Source organism: Balearica regulorum, chromosome 1, assembly GCF_011004875.1.
Source record: "Balearica regulorum gibbericeps isolate bBalReg1 chromosome 1, bBalReg1.pri, whole genome shotgun sequence".
Lineage (NCBI taxonomy): Eukaryota > Metazoa > Chordata > Aves > Gruiformes > Gruidae > Balearica > Balearica regulorum.
Window position 1 is genome coordinate 204,672,708 of NC_046184.1, and position 17,384 is coordinate 204,690,091.

At 35.7% G+C, this 17,384-nt stretch overlaps 1 protein-coding gene across 2 annotated transcripts in view; it reads right to left on the reverse strand.

Moving 5' to 3' along the window:
* Positions 1 to 17,384, reverse strand: part of CNTN5 (contactin 5) — a 678,480-nt gene that overhangs the window by 193,948 nt on the left and 467,148 nt on the right. For both annotated transcript variants that reach the window (XM_075742340.1, XM_075742341.1), the window contains exon 6: positions 9,848 to 9,943. In XM_075742340.1, the coding sequence (XP_075598455.1) occupies positions 9,848 to 9,943 (96 nt within the window). The remainder of the gene's footprint in view (positions 1 to 9,847; positions 9,944 to 17,384) is intronic.

A 17,384-nucleotide genomic window follows, 5' to 3' on the forward strand; every position in this document is an offset into this window, starting at 1 on the left:
CAACAATCAATCATTTAAAATTTAACAATGTAGAAACTGTAACTCTTACCTGTTTCTACATACAGACAATACACTGTTGAGTCCCTATGCACATTGTTCTGCACTATTGGAAACCCAGTGAACTGCTTCCATCCATCTTCTACTTGTCACATAATTGTTATTTAGAGATGATACATAGCCTTCTGTTTTCTTACTTTCAGCCTAGGGCAGCGTCCCATGATTATAACCTCTCCTCCTCAACCCCTTAGCAATAGCAGCCAAAGTGACACCTGATGTGTCACATCATATATACATATCACATGGAAAAAGAAGTTATTTGTCCAACTCTCCCTGATTATTTTTTTTTCCTAAAAGAATATCATTATTAAAGTAACACAAACAGGCAATTCTACTCCCTCCTGTGCTGAGTACATGCATAGTTTTCAGAAGACTGATTATGTTTTTCAAACACTTCTTTTAGGCATGAAGTATGATGTAAAGTCACAAGATCTGGACTGTAAATCAGTGCAATTTTAGTCTTTTATTGAAATTTTCTTTGTACAACATCCTCTGTTATCCTCTGTAAAATGGGTAGTGCTCCTTCCTTCTATCTTACATTTGGCAGAGCTGAAAATAGATTCTTCAGGATTGAAACTACATGGTAGTTTGCTAAACTCCTAAAGGACCTTGTGGTTCTGCAGGAAAAGCCAAACTGAGACAAATCCTTCATTAGTACCAGCCATACCCTTCTTTCATTTCCCACTTCCTCCTCCTGAATTTTTATCCCTGCAGTCTCCAATGGAAAACTTTCTTAATTATTAAAAGATGAAAATACCATGAAAATTAACGCTTCAATAAACCAATAAATGAAGTGAAATTTTCCGGTTACCGATTATCTGCTCTAGGGTAATAGCATCAACGCAACAGGAATTGTATTATCTGGCTAATGAAGTCATCAGCAATGATTTTAACAATATTGGAACTTAGCATGAGAACACAGGAGATAGAAGTGGGCAGTCAAATTATCAGAATTAAGTGTGGTATTAATTATTACATTGTTAAAAAGATGGCATTGTGATCAAAAAGAAGTCACTTTTCCACTGTTATTGCTCTGGAGAACATATTTTGTTGTCAGAAGATAAAGGATGCACATGGGCTGCTGCACAGGGGTTTGTCTTTGGCTGTAATAATTCAGATTTTTTTCCTGAACTCTATGATACTATGCTTATATCTATTCAGTCATTTTCTCTTTGAAAAATCCAAGCAACTGCCTTTAAAGTATTAATTGTAAAGTTATAACTACCTTCATAACAGTTACAATTGCATTGGGTAGGAAAAAAGAACATAAATATACCCCGATATGTATTTCTAAACAATTTCTAGTTTCCCCTTTGAAAAAGAAAAATGAAAACTAGATATAGCAACTAGAATTGTTTTCATAATGCTTCATTTATTTGGAACAATTTTGCTGAACTGATTAAATAAAGCTATATAGAAATCTATGTCTCATTAAGCATTGTATCACCTCAAATGGTTGTAAATTCCCTTTCATATTGTACTTACAAAATAAGGAACAACTGACTTCATTATATAGAGAAACTGTTAATGGCATCATATGGAACTCAGATCAGTTCAGTCCAAAGCTTTGTATTCTGAACCAAAACTTACCTCCTAACATTTTCAGTAGTCACCTCTACCAGAATTAATGTTGAATTCAGTTAATCATGCCAAGTCTGGGAAGAGTTGCATTTTTGGGAAACTCCAGTTTTCATCCTTTAAGATTTCCCCAGATGGAGTGAAAAAGCTAGACTCCAGACCTTTAGAAATTAATAATTTCTCATCTCTTCCTCCTTCTTATGTTTCCTCTTGATTCAGCTGTCTGATCAGCATTGCATTTCTGGCTGCTTCTCCTTAGTTACATTGATTAACATGTGCACTCTCACTCTATTCTTTTCTGTGGTATGAAGTGGAGAGGTAATTGGGATTAATTGGGAATTTTCTATCTTAAATAAAATGGGCTTTCTGACATTTAACTAACTAACAACTGACACGTTTGTTAAAATGGTATAGTTCTAGCCACCACCTTAGTAAAACATCAGAACTAAACAGCAAATGGATTCCAATAGGAAGGTTATTATGAGAGGGTCAATTTTGCTAGAGCCCTGTACCTCTGAGACTGTAACTGCTGTATGCTGCTCCAAACTTAAATCTATTAATGTTGGGTTCCTGCTATTGTAGAAGTTATGTAGCCTGTGCCACAGAAAAAGTTTTTGCAACACCATTTGCTACTTTAATTGGTACCTTTACAATACTAGTTGCAGAAATGTGGTTGTGATACCATGAATGTACATTTCTGTTAAACCCGGCAGGACAATGCTGTCTTGTTTAATCACTAGACCGAGGGGTTCCTGATAGTTATGTCTAATTTGTTAGGACATCTCAGTAACAGGCTAGTAACTTGTCTCTAGGGAAGAGGAGCTTACTCACTACGGAAACTTTTCATCATTATTGTCCCATTTGTCAAGCTGTAGACAAATAGCCACATATGGCTGGCGCCCTGAAAAAGCAATAGAGCATGAGCCTGAGGGCCAACATACTCAATGCATTTTTTAAAATAATTAATCTCCTGTGCTTCCTCCCTCTTCTCTTGGTATCTCCTTTCACTTTGATTCTCCTGAACTGGCAGCTGGGGTAATATTTGTTGACAATACTGTGGCTGTGAGACTAGAGCACATGTCTCTTAAGCAGAGCCCTGTCAGGGCTGCCCCTTCATCCAACGTTGTAGGCTGCCTTAATTGGCCAAGGTCAACCAGCTTTCTCTCAGTACATTTCCATAGTCTCTGAGGGGAAGCACAGCTCTAGTGAGTGATCCAGTGAGTCTACGGACATTAAACTTTCAGTTTCTACTGTAGCTTAGTGTATTTTCTAGAAAGAATTGTTAGCATTTTTAAGGGGGTGGGGATGACTTATCAACAGTGATAACACTTGGAAAAGTTTTTTTAAAAAAATACCAAATTACAAGTTCTTTGGGATAATTTACTACAGTTGGACCAGTAATGCATTTCTGTTCATTTATTACTTTTGAAATTATTTTAAAAAAATAAAAATAACAGAAAGTTTAAATAATTAACAATTATTTATCCATGTGCCTACTATACAGACATTGCCTAGAATTTGGGGCACATGCAGATCATTAAAATGTAATTAAAATCTAATAACAACACATTGCCAACAGACTGGGAGTAACTCCTCATTGGCAAACATAGCTTGTTACAATGCTACCCTACAGAAAATTCTGTCATTCCAAAACTCTCAAATTTCATATCCTCAGATGCATGCCTTCAACAAGATTGAGGAAGGAAACCCTGTAAAGTGCTCCAGGGAAGTCAGAAGCAAAATTACTGGTCATGTATTGAGTAATGAAAAGACCATAGAACTAAAAAAGAAAAAAAGGAGAAGTTAATTGTGTTTGTTCATTCCATAATGAAAACTACAGGCATAGCCATCAATCAGTTGCACAGATAAGAATACAGATGCCATATTGAGTCATGTCAGGGGCCATGGACATCCACTTTAATGATAATACACATGGGAATTAGCATTACTAGACAAGAAAGTTTCAAAAGCAGTCTAGTAAAAGTGATAAAGTAGGGGATGAAAGAGGGAAACATCTGTATGATTCTTCTGGGGAAAAATGTGGGTGATGAGACGTGATGACCCTATGGAATTAACTCAGAATTAAGACAGGAATATAGAGTTTAAAGGACTGTGAACTTGTCTTCTAACACTTTTTTTTTCCCTCTCATTATTGAAGAACAAAGTTCAAGCTTTGTTAGCATTCAGTTAAAGTCAAATGAACACAAAAATATAGCAAAGCATGAGAGGGAAGTGCAGGAACCCTTCAACTCGTAATAGCTAACTCATTCGGTTTATAGGTATGGCTCTCAAAACAGTGTTTTAAAAACATTTTATACGTACATTATGATCATTTATATGTTTCGGACATGTAAAGAAGTGATAGAGAAGTTGTGCCATCTTGTCTTCTATATATGAAACATTCAGGGTTTATTAAAGAAACTCCTCTGTCCTGTACAGTTAGCAATCATTTTCTAATACCCTTACTTAAGTGGCCTGTTTCTGTTACTCAGCATGATGCTCCCACAATGAATTAAAATGAGTGAAGAACAAACTATGGCACGCAATTGCTAGAGAAACAAAACAGAGTTGAGTTTCCTGTATATAGATCCCCTTACTACAGGTTACCTGTTTGTTAAGTCTAGGACATATATTTGGCTTCCATTTTAACATTAATATAAGTCTTAAGGAAAACAAAAAACCCGAAAACTTCAGTGGTCCCCTAAATCTCACTTTTGCTAGTAGAAGGAGAAGCCTCAGGGTATTGGACAGTCCTACCTTCCCAGCAAGCCTAGCAGTTTGCAGGAGATGATAGTTATGTCCCCAGAATGTGAAATGTTCTATTTGCCATCAGCAGTTTCATGCATATTCACCTCTACAAACTACTAATAGAAGGTACTGACTGATGAATAAGTTCTGCTTAGGTTAAGGGAGAGTCGTGGTTGGAGGCATGACCTGCCCAGCTGTTGTTTTGGGAATACTGAGAGTGGCCAGTGCTTTGACAGGAACCAGCAAAACAGTCCACCTTGTTCTCAAGATGAGAGGAGAAATGTGACTTTCACCTACACATTGGTCTTTCCTGGGAGCACATTATATAGCTTTCTATGCTAAAGTTGATTTCAAAAGTCAGATTTGAAAAAATATATCAGAAAAAACTGGATGTTACCTTACTGTTTAATACATACAGAACTATATCGATATCACAAATCATGGTCAGGAAGAAATCTCACCTGTTAGTGACAAGATAACATGATGAAGTAGCATTCAGTCATGTCTAGAGAGAGATGGACGTTCAGCGATCAAAGTTCATGCAGGCTTCCTACGATTTTGAAGAAACTGGTAATCCACATAAATAGGGAAGTTCTCCAATGTTGTGCACCAAAATGCCACTGTTAGGTGCCTGGATCCTGGGACTGAATCCACAGCCTTAAGATAACCTTGTGGCCTTTATATACATCTGTGAATTCCATTCACAAAAGCTAGCTTAGTAAATGGAGAGACAGAGGGTGTATGGATGCCTTCAAACCAGAATTTGCAGAGTCCTGCATGTAGATACCTGAGCCAATTGCCTGTAAACAAGCTAATGAGCATACTGAAGGCAGTCCAGCCCAAATATAACAATCTTGTTATCATAACTAATTTGCCTGGAGAAGTCTACTCCTAACAATTCTGTACCTGAATGAGATCATTTAGAGCCTGCCTTATTAGTTCTGTGTGTAATTTGTGCAGTATGGGCCTAACCAGGGGAGTTCTAACTAGAGAGCTACTGCACTTCAGTTGGACTTGGCTTCCGACTTTTAGTGGAGCTGCAGTTCAAAGCTGCAGTTTTAATGCAAATACACCTTTCAGATTCCTTTTGCAGACCCTGAGCAGTGAAAAGTGATGGGTTTTCGTTTACTTCCAAAGTGGTTTTCTGTATATATCCAAAGTACACACAAACGGGAGCTCAATTTAAAAAACCCCATTTGACACGACCTTCTCCATTTAATATGAGGACTAGGACAGCTGTGTAGGAAATAGAAGAACAGGACAAAACCTCCTGGACCTTGGTAGAAAGAGTTTTATTTCAGCAGCTTGCCAGTTTAGCAACACACTATGCAGACATCCAGAAGATGCATTGGAAGGACCGTGATCCCCATAGCACTGGCATTAACCATCTTTGGTGAAACATTTCTCATGAAAACTACAGTTTTATAACACTAAAGGGGAGGCATAAAGCATGCAGCTTGTAACACAGTTTCCAAACTGGGTAAGATCAGATTTGTCCTTTAGGAAGAGATAAATAATAATAAAAAAGTTATAGTTTAACATCTGTACAGATGTTAGATGCTGTGGAACGATTAAGTAGCAGTGTTCCCTCCAGACAGCAAGCATCCCTTTGAGGTGGGAGGGAGCAAGCATCTGCCTTCCCCTGCGCACATCAGCACTGTTCTCATTCTAACAATGGGAATCGTCATTCTCCATTAAGCTCATACTGAAAGCTCTGATAAAAGCCTTAAAAAGCTCAGCTGAAAGTATTAATTCTGAGGAAAACATGTAAATCTGGATGAAATCTTCCATTCATGTTTAATCTCGCTATGGTAAACCTTGTAATTAAGATGATTAAATGACTGAATAAAACCCTATATTTACATCCTTTAGAATACCACAATGAAAAGCCATAATCCTGTTTATGGAAAAAAGCAGTAAAGGCCTTTTAAAATGGAGACATCAAGCAAAGCTTGTTATTTAAGTCGTTGGCAATTAATAAACCTCTCACTTAGCAAGGGTACATAAGACTTAACTGTCTAGCAGATCCATCTTGGAGAAAAAAATAATGGGGGCTGAGGAAGAATCAAGTGTTATGTTTATAGAAGAAAAAAAAAAGATAAAATGTTATTTTTATGGATGATCAAGTTATCCCCAATTAATATATTTCACAAGGGACAGCTTAAGTATTTGCAACAAAAAAAGTATTAGTGGAAAATCTTCTAGAGTAGACACATTAAAATGATACAGGACTCCCAATGATGTCAGAGGCAGCATTGCCTAGGAGTGATGTTCCAGGAAAAGCAGGAGGTAGAATCTGCAGGTAGCTGTTTGTCGTAAGGAGTCTGCACAAAATCCTTTTCATTGAACGTATTTTCCTTCACCATTCTGAAAGAGGGGATAGTGTCTCTTCCAAAAAGTGTTCCTGCTCAGCTGTTTCTCAGCAAAGATGATAATAACCTAACAAGCTCATTTATTAAAACCAAGAAATAATTCTCCCATCTGAATCTGCACTGCAAATATTTTTCATATAATTCAGATGCACTTTTTGCTTTCTTGTTTCTCTGTAAAATATTTGGACAACAATCTAATGAAAACCTACATGAATTATCTGTATATATCACAAGTTTGTGTTTGTTTGTTCATTTATTGCATTACCTCTTGATAATATATCACAGCATTAATAAACAGAAATCAAGTCTGCATACATATGAAACTTGTTTTCTGATTAAATTCTTGTAAAAAAAAATGAGTGCAGTATTTTTTCAGTCAGTGGTGCTTTGTAAAGTCTCAGATTTTTCTAGAATTTTGTTCTGTAAGAATGGAACGTAGGTATTAATCAAAAGTATTTATTTTATCTTCTATTTGAAAAGATATTAATAAACCTCTCTCTTTTAATAGTATTCTTTCACTAAGTCATCTTTCTTTTCGCACAATGATATTGCCATTTTCTAAAAGCGCTCAATCCTAAAATTCTTAAGCAAGTTTATAAGTAGTTATTGACTTTAGGGATTGAGGAATGGTGTTCTGCTGAAGGAGGAATTGCTTACGAGGTTGTGGAGAATGATTAGGTTTGATATTGTATCATGGATTTATCTCCTGCGATAAGTAAGTGAAAATTATTTCTAAAGGTGCTGATCAATGTGAATAAATCAATATAGCGGAGCTTGTGGTGTTCATCCAGACAAAATCTCTATCATCAAAAACATCTCCATAACTCATGGTCTTGTTAATGTTAGATGTTCACACATTTCAAACATGCTTTAAATAGTCTTTAGCTTAGATATATCCACTACAATAGTTTAGTATTCACTTGAAAGTTTGTCTCCCAGGTGATTTTAAGGACTATTTAGAAGAAAATACCATCTTTGCAAATCAGACACAAAAGCTAAAATGGAGTATCCAGAAAATGAATGCTTTTAAAAAATAAATAAATAAAGTATTTTAGATGTCCATACACACAAATCCTTGAAGTTCCTCTGCTCTGCAAAAGAGTTCTGCAGCTGGAAGAGAAGTTTCATATTCACTGCTTAATTTCAGAATTGAATTCCCACCCTTACCCCTTAAAGTTCTGGTTTTGTCCAAAATTATTTTTCACAAATTGACTCTGTTCTGGCAGTCATCTTTTGTAATGTCTTGTACCTTATTGCCAGAGCTTTGTGGAATGAGTTATTATTGAAACATCACCAGCTGTGGATTTTTTGGAAAGCCATGGAGGTAGCTCTCCCCTTCCCAGGAGAGTCCAGCCACTGTACTAATGTCATTTGCAGTCCCAGTGCAGAACCACAAGGACCTACGGCCCCTCAGTATTTTGCAAGTAGGGAGCTGGAGGGAAATTGCATGTGATTCTGCATTACATGATGTATAAAAGAAAGGGAGGCCGAGTCCCCTTCCCATTCACATGGGGTTGTGTTTACATCTGCATATGAATGCAATTTTTCAGCTTTCAGTGATTATTCCTCTACACTGCAGACCTTTCTTGGCATAGCTATGGTGACAAAATTATGCCAACAGGGGCTCAAAATATTTTTCTAGAAGTAATTTTCCTGCTGGCATAGCGTACCAGTGCTCAAACAATATAAACTAAACGAACTGAATGCTGTCTGTGAGCACAGTAGTTTCCACAGCAGGGGTTTTGCTGGCCCACTGATGAAAATGAAAGATACCAGTTTTTCACCATCAAAGGCAGTGTGCATATTACAGTAGAACATTGCATTGGAGTCTGTCTAAATATAAGTTTAAAAGTATAGTTTTAGGGAAAAACTTATAAACAGTTTGATGACATATAAGGTGCATTTTGTGGAATGACAGCTGTTACAAGGCGTATGACTATTTCACTCTTGATGCCCATCTATCCTTACACTCTCAGTTTGTTTGGGGAAATCAAATTCAGCTGTGGTGTTGAAACCTTCCCTCACTTTTTCTGCCTACGTCTTCTCCCTCTCAGTTTACTTATCATAATCAAGCCTTAGCATCATGCACTCAATTCCATCACACAGAGACTGTAGTGTCAAACTCTGATTATAAAGGCAACCATAATAAGAGAATGTACTCAGAAGAGAGAAAAGCAGAGACATGGCCAGAAGATAACCAGTGTTGATTACACTGATAATTGTAATACAGTAATAACAAACATTCCAGAATAAATAGAAACTGAACACATTTCTCTAGCAGAAATTCAGAGGAGATTATTTCTCTAGCAGAAATTCAGAGGAGATTTTCTTTTCTGCAGCTCTTCCATCTGCAATGTGACTTTTTTCCACGGCTCAAATTTGGAAGAAGAAAAAATCCCCTCATTTCGCTAAGAGGAAAAGGATAGGCTATACTGCATCTATTGAAAAACAAGATATTCTGTCTAGCATCGTGTCTCCAGGTGCTATATGATATGCAAATATAAAGTCATACTTAGCTATCTGCAGACATTGCAGGAGTGCCAATTTGAAAATCAAAAAATGTAAGCTCTCTGGAATATCTACACTTTCATTTAGGAATCCACAGGCATTTAATGGGATTTATGATATTTCTGACTTCTAGCAATAATGCAGTTGTACTAGAAACTAAGCTATACAGCAAGAGGAAGCAAAAAAATCACAGCTGTACTAAAAACAAAAGAAAATTTGTATTCAACAACAGTATCTTGACACTGACATTTGGAACAATTTCTGAAGGCTTCTAAACTCTAAATCTTCTGTGACCTCAAGGCAGCATATTCACCACTGGTGGCACGGAGACTATTGTTATTACATTCAAGTTTAATACTGGGAATAAGACAACCTTGTCATAGAAATTCTGCTGCTATTCAGTGGCATTTGCAGTACATGAGCTTTAATTACTCCTTTGATACTCCAAAAACTGTCAGCAGAACAGTGGATATTTAATTTTGGAAGTTCTGTAATCAAATACACGTTGTATCTAAAATAGTGAGCATCCAATGATGAGCAAACTGTAAAGGACCAGCATGCACACGAGCTGCAGCCTACTGTACCTGGTGAATGAAGTGGAGGGGAGCACATCAGAACAACTCCTTGACCTTCACGTACAGAGACAGCACTTCTTGTTCGACCACTAAAATTCCCCAGATCTATCAAAAGAACAGACTATTTTAGTTACATAGCAAAGATTTTAAATTTTGTGGCTATTGTGACTTACATTTTATTTCCTCTTGTAAAACTAAAAGTTCCTTTTTTCATATCTTAATCTATAATAGGAGGGCCTTTAAAAATAAATCTATTTCCATTAAAAAAATTCCATGTTGCATCAGCACTTTATTATTCTTTTTAGTGCACTTGGATATATTATCAAAGGAAAAGCAGCAGACAATATATTTACAAAAGCATTTAATAGTGCATTTATTTCTTTTTGCCACATCCTGTTTCGTTTTTTCCACCTGTAAAAGTGATTCATGCACAGTGAAGAAAAGAAATAAAAGTGGAAAGAACACCTTGGCTAACATCCAGACTGATGATGTTGTTAACGTCATCGGGACAGTGCATGGCACATCGTGAAGAAGTGAAAATCAGCTGCATTGGTTCTAAAACCAAATCTGGTCTATAGTACATTTACTCCTTCCTTCTGATTTCTCTGGTGTTATAAACACAATTCAGGTGTGAGTAAATACATTTTCCCTCCAAAAGTTTCCCTCCAGCAGGGGAATAAGGAACATTTCTGTTTTCGTACAAAAATTTTTGAATGAGTCTGTAGGGCGCTGCTATGAACAGTTCATTGTGTTTATTTAAAGCCTCTCAACCGGAAGATCCTATTACTCCATTTACCACAGGATACTCTGGACCTGGATTCACATTTGAGGTGGATAGCTATGCTTTAGCATGCGTATCTGTAGCAGAACAGATGTGACGGCTCAGTTCTGACATCAAACTAGTGCCTTCATCCATTCCTCAGTGCCAGCGATACCATCTAAAACCTCTGTTCACTCAGGGTTTTCCTAGAGATATTTCTCTCTGATGTGGATCAAGAGGAAGAGAGCAGCAGTAAGGGTACCCAAAGATATGTTTGAAAAGGACACTGGAGCTCCAGCAGGCACTAAATGAAGATCTGAAATACGAACAGATGGGGCCAGTGGGAGCATCTCTCATTGACATTCAATGACTCATCGCCATATCTCTTCATTTCTGCACACAGACCAAAGCGCTGGTATGGGCCAGACAACACCAAACAGTTTGGATAGGTTGAGCAAAATTATTACTTTCTTAACTGCACTCAGTTGACAGTTCTCTGTCAGATGCTGAAACTCCACGTCTTGCTCCATGCCTAGTAGTGCATAAAACTGAAGTTCAATCATTTGCAAAAGTAATATGAGCTGGTCTTTAATGGATTTCATAATGGGCATTAGGTGCACTTTTTAAGTGGAAATAGACTTATCATTCCAAATGCTTTTTCACATTTCTAAAAGATGTCTTAGGCATATGCAGAAGCCTAAAATTTAAATGTATCTAAACTTGTGCTGGTTTTGGCCAAAATAAGTCAGTGTTCTGATTTGAACAATAGATAACATGTCTGAGTAGAGAAAAGGTGGATGGGCTTCAGTAGAATTTTAACAAATAATAGGGCAACATTCCCAAATTATGCAAATTTTTGCAAGGCAATAGTTAATGAAACATTATATTGAATTTTAAAATAAGTGGTCTATGGGTTATAATACAAGCTGGTGTGATTTCACTTAAAAGTGTCACCTTATTAATTTTACCTGATAGTATATTCTGCAGAAATGTAATCATTATTATTTTATGTCTAGAAAGTAGTGGGCTAGTATATCCCTGTATAAACAGTTATTTTGGATGGGATAACTACTTACAATGAAAATTTTTCTTGGTTAAGAATGACTGAATTTCACTTGCATGTGACTTGGGGTCAACAACTTTATGTATATTTGTGTTAAGTCCTGTATTTTTCTAAAAGGAAGCTGGTATATCAACCAAAATTGTCTGCAGCTTACTAAGAAACCAATGTTTAGCTTTCATTTTAATGCACAATTTAGGAACACAATCATCTTTATTAATGCATTACTGCTGAGTCCTTGTAAAAACAGTGTGTGTCCTTAAAGATTTTCTTCAAGGTCAATTTTTCAGGCAACAATGACAGTAAATTACCATAAAATTTTTCTTGTAGCCTTCCTTCTCAGGAAAATATGATGAATTTTCTCTGTATGGGAGTCCTAAAGCATGTAGTTTGATTTACTCCTCAAATGCCTTCAAAGCTCCAGACTGTGTGCACAAACAACCCTCAGTAAATTTAAACTGCAGACAGAACTTGAACTGATGTGCCATGGCTTCAACATGTTTTGAGAAGATGTTCTGAAACCAGAATAGCTACTCTGTGAGAAATACAAAGGCCATTGCTCTGTGTTTTGGAAAAGATATTATCATAGAAATATTTCCTTCCCCAGCATTTGGAGGGAAAAAATAATCTATGTTGTAGACATCAGAAAAAGAGCTTTAATCCTACTGACTACCTGAAACCCATACTGCAAGCCTGCTACATGCACTATAAAAGGATAATTGTATTTAAAAAACCCCAAACAAACAAACCCACATTTGGATCATGGAATCAAACAGCTGAATAAATGAAAATATTGCGAGTTCAATAGCAAAAGTTCATACCAGTGTAAGGAGATTCTCTGCAATTTAGAGAGAGAGAGGGACAAGGAAGCAATTTTTTACTACCTGTGATGGCACAACCTGGAAGCCTGTCAACACAAAAGAAGGGAAATTTGTGACATCTAAATTGTAACCTCTATAGGCAGAGGTAAAAGTTTTATAGTTTTTGCTATTTTTTTCCTCAGATGAATAAATGCTATTTTCAAATTAGCTATAGTAACCTCAGGATTTTTTTTCCCATTTCCTGTTTTGTATATGCACTGTGATAGACAAATATATTTTTTTTTCTCCAAATGAAAAACAAAGATCTTTTTTTATTTAAAAATAAAAGGACTATGTGTGACTCAAGTTTCTGTTTGTTTAAATCAATTAATTTCAAACTAAAGAAGGAAGGTAACAAAGAGCTTTGAATTTCAGCTCTTTTTGGCTGTTGGTTCTATATTGGATTTCTTTTTAGCATACAGTGAAAAAAAAAGGATTAACAGGTACAAAAGCAGGGATTTAGCTGTAAAACAAATAAATGTAAGAAATCTTAAAAGGAAGGAAAGGTGAAGGACCATGCTTGCAGTTCCCCCACATTAAAATAAGTCCATTATGGAAGAATAAAATGAAAGGGAAATCTAATTCATTCCCTGTAAATCTCATGCATTTCATATCTACCCATAGTGCAAAACGAAGAAAGACAGCTAATAAAAAAATATTCAAAACCCTATCATTTTACTTTAAAATCTCTAAAAATATATATATATATATATATATATATATAAAAGAAAGAGTGGACAGAATACAGCTTTAGAGTTGGGAACTGTAACCTCTCACACAGCAGTGCCGGCAATTGGATCAGTATTCTTGCTGCAGTATAAACCCATGTGTGACACGTCAGACAGCCCCAGCCAGAATGAGTCTATCCTTCATATTATTATGATGTATATGGTTGGTTGATAAGAAATTGCCGTTTTGTGCTCCATAGGTGTTCATCTTATGCTCCGAAAGATTAGATTTATTTACCCTTATCTCAGTGCTAGCAGCGAAGATGGTAACACCTATTGTACTATTTTCAAAGCAGTTCCTGGGGTTTTACCTCCATGACTTCCATAGTCTTTAACATGAGGCCCAGCCTTGACCACTTTGAAAATATATAGGTAAGTACCAGTCACCATTTCTAATGTAAAGATAGTATTAGCAATATATATGCAAAACACACAGAGAACATTTAGGATGTAATGTGTGTGGCAGGAGTAGCACAATTGTCTCTATTACTAAAAAAATATTCAATTCAACAAGTATTATATGGTGTCACTAGAGAACAACCTGTGACACAGCAGTGGTCTCCACTGCGAAAGGGAAACAGTAAATAAATTCCAGGCTAGTGAAGATGCAAGACATGAAGCCTAACGCGTTTGGTGCAATGCTTTCTGGATGTCCTACTTATACTTATGCAGAATTAGTTGAGTTTACTACTTGACCTTTGACAGAAGTTATAAGCCTGGGAAAAGTATTCAAATCTCTAATCCAAAGCAACTGCCAGGTAGCATGGCTGTCTCTGCAGTGGCTATCCTCATCCTTCTGCAACGAGATAAGTATGGGTGTCTTTCAGCAAACATATGTACGTACTGTTGTGTATTTTGGAAGAATGACACTCACCACCACAAGAGTACCAGTTTAAATAACACCCAACAGAAAACAAAACACTTGTGCAGAAAGAGGAAGGAGAAATGGAAAATAAATGAGAAAAATCTCAAGGCTGTCAAAGAACAGAAAAGCTTTGCAGAACTAGCAACAAAATAAAAAACTAAATAAAGGGGGAAATAGTCTGTCATTGACAGAAGGACTTGTACAAAAGTTGGAGCAATTTTTACCACTTAATAGCCTTCCAATTTGCCCTCACTGTAGTTTGCCTTTTAGGTATGCCTAGGAGGGATCGTTCATTCTCTATGTTCATCAGCTGGCTGCAGTTGATGGGGGCAACAGTGAATGAGCAGATTTTTGTGACCCTGACAACAGTCCACTGATGATTGCTATAAAATTAGTATCAAATTAAAAAATGATAAACAGATCTTGTTTTTATTTTAGGCAATTACTGCTTGGTAACCTAACACGGAAGCTGTGGAAAGCTCTGCAGTTCATTATCAGTGACTTAAACAGGTCAATTCACCTTTAAAATAGAAATTAGACTGGTGCAGATCAACATCTTCTGCCAGCTCCATTCTGTGAATTTAAACTATTTTATGTTTATTATGTTATTATGTTTATTATGTTCTTATGAAGTTTAAAATGGACATCATATGATATGTATTAATATGTTTAAAGACATATGCTGAAGATATCTAAAGATAAGTATAAAGCAGGTGATAGTCTTTCTAATAAGGTAAAAATAGCTCTACACAAGGTAAAACTCTTCTGTCAGGCCAAGGACAAACTTATTCATTGCATTGTCACTACAGAGAGGGTAGCCTTCCTCTCCTTGTATTTGAAAGACAGGACTAAGAAATAGACCTTGAGCTGGAATTGTAGCTCTTTAAAACAGGTAAGATTTACAGGGAAAAGAATTCTGTTAAAAATATGTTTTTCAAAATTCCATTATATTCTAAATCAAAAACATGGTTTGACTGTACACTCTAAACAATGGGAAATATAAATGTTGTGTTTAATAGCCCATAAACACAGGCTATAGAAGAATGAAAGGTAGGTAGAAAAAAGAAATGACATGTATGATTGTACAGGGAACTTGTAAATTGGATGAATTAAATACAATACTCACAGGATATCAAGAAGTCCAAAGAAATGAATAGATCATTGTCTATTGACATACATTTATTTTCTAGGAATGCCAGATTAAATAGGTGGAGCCATATTATTAGAGTCACTCATTGGACCTAAGAGTAACTTGTAGTACTGAAGACGTTAAACATTTCTGCCATGGCAGAAACATCATCTCACCATGGTTAATGGGAAAAGCATACATCTCGAACTTTTAAAAATCACATTACCGCAGGACTTTTAGGTGACAAAATAAGGGCAAGATTCAAGAACTTGAGAATGTATCATGTTTATTATCATTGCTGCTGTTATTATTTATTACCAGAAAGCTTTGAATCCTTCATGGATCATCAGTCTGACATGACCTGAAAAAGGTCATCATTTTTCTCAAAGACGTTACTGTGCAATTATATAATGAGACACAAGAGAAAGAGAGTACAGAGAAGCAACGATGCATTTTAAGCCTGTACGCTAGCCGCCCTGTGTCTCTGTACTTCTGCAGAGCCATTGAAAAGGTTTAAGGAAAGAAGGCAGTTATACAGATGTTTTCAAGGAGCGCTGCCAAAAGATGAGAGGGAGCACAGGAGAAAGCTTAAAGACTCCTGTCTGAAAATGTAAAAGATGAAGAAAGGAGGATGTAAGATACTGTATTTTCTTATATTTAGATCAACATCTTCCAGAATCTTTCTCAGATACTACAACAAAGGGTTTTTTCCTTAGAAAGAGAAAGAAGTCATTAAGGGATCTTTGAACAATGGTGGTCCTTGAGCATGTTTTTGTAAAACGAAAATAATTTTCTTTCTACCATGCTGTCAGCATGAACTACAATGTACACTATTGATTCGTTAGCCCTGAACTAAATTTTCACTAGGACTGCAGAGGAGTAGTTAACTAAAGGAACATTATTTTTTCTGTCTTTAATGACATATTTTTATATATATACATATATATAATTTTTATGTATTCTAACAATTCAAAAATACCTGGTCTACTGCAGTCAGCAGTATTACCCTGTTTATTGTATAGCTGTCTATGTCTAGCTATTTTATCTTGCAAGTAGACAACATCTTTTTGTACTTTCTACATGTCCTATCACAGAGAAGTCATGAATCCATAAATGTGGTTAATACATGTTATTATAACAGAATTTACTACAGTAATAATTAACTATTCTGGTCAAGATAAGAAATATATAGAACTATTTCCTAAAATGATTTATTGATTCTTGTATGAAAGATAGTATAATATTTTTTCCTTCTTAATTTCCTTCACAAATTAGATTATTTTTATAATTAATTCTATTTTATTAATTAGAATTTTTTATAAAAGGCAAAAAAATAGAATTTACCTTTATTTACTATGCTGTACTTATTAAAAGGGAATATTACTTTTCAATTAAAATTTGCACTATCTGTAATCCTACATAGGTTTTATATAAAATATAAATTGATATGCTTCTTCCACAGTTTTCACTTGACCAGCTGCTCATTTTTTATATAATCTAATTTTTCATGGAAGGATACTCCAGGAGTCTTATGCATATTAGGAGCTTTGAAGAATTTTTTATTTTGTTACATCTAGTTTCAATAGTATCACTGAATACCATCAGTATCATCAATAAAGCTTCATTCTTCCCAGACCCTTGAAGAAGAAAGGGAATTTGTAGTTACCAAAATCTCCATGAACTTCAATAGGATTTCTGTACTCATAAATCCTGAAGTACTGGATCAAAATGAATTAGAAGAAGAAATATTTACATGCAGAATAAAATAACAAGATTATGTTGAAAATTATAGAGCTGCTATATGATTCAACTTGCCATGTTAATTGCACGATATCTGCGATGTTTGTGGTTACAGCTGTTGATGGTTATGATTAATTAACTACAATCATTCTGTGTCTGTCAGGTTTCTTCTATTCTCACAAGAATTGTTTCAGCACACTTCTCAGCTGTCTTTCATATCTGCATACTGCAGTATCAAGACAAAACACAGAACCAAGTGGAAATATTACGGTGAAGACTTTTTCATCGTTTTGTTCCATTCATGATCTATCATTTAGAAGCAACAGCTAAAACCAACCAATGAACCTTAAGCAACAAATAAAAGGAAAGATTTTAAAACACAGTTGCCAAAATTTAATCACCAA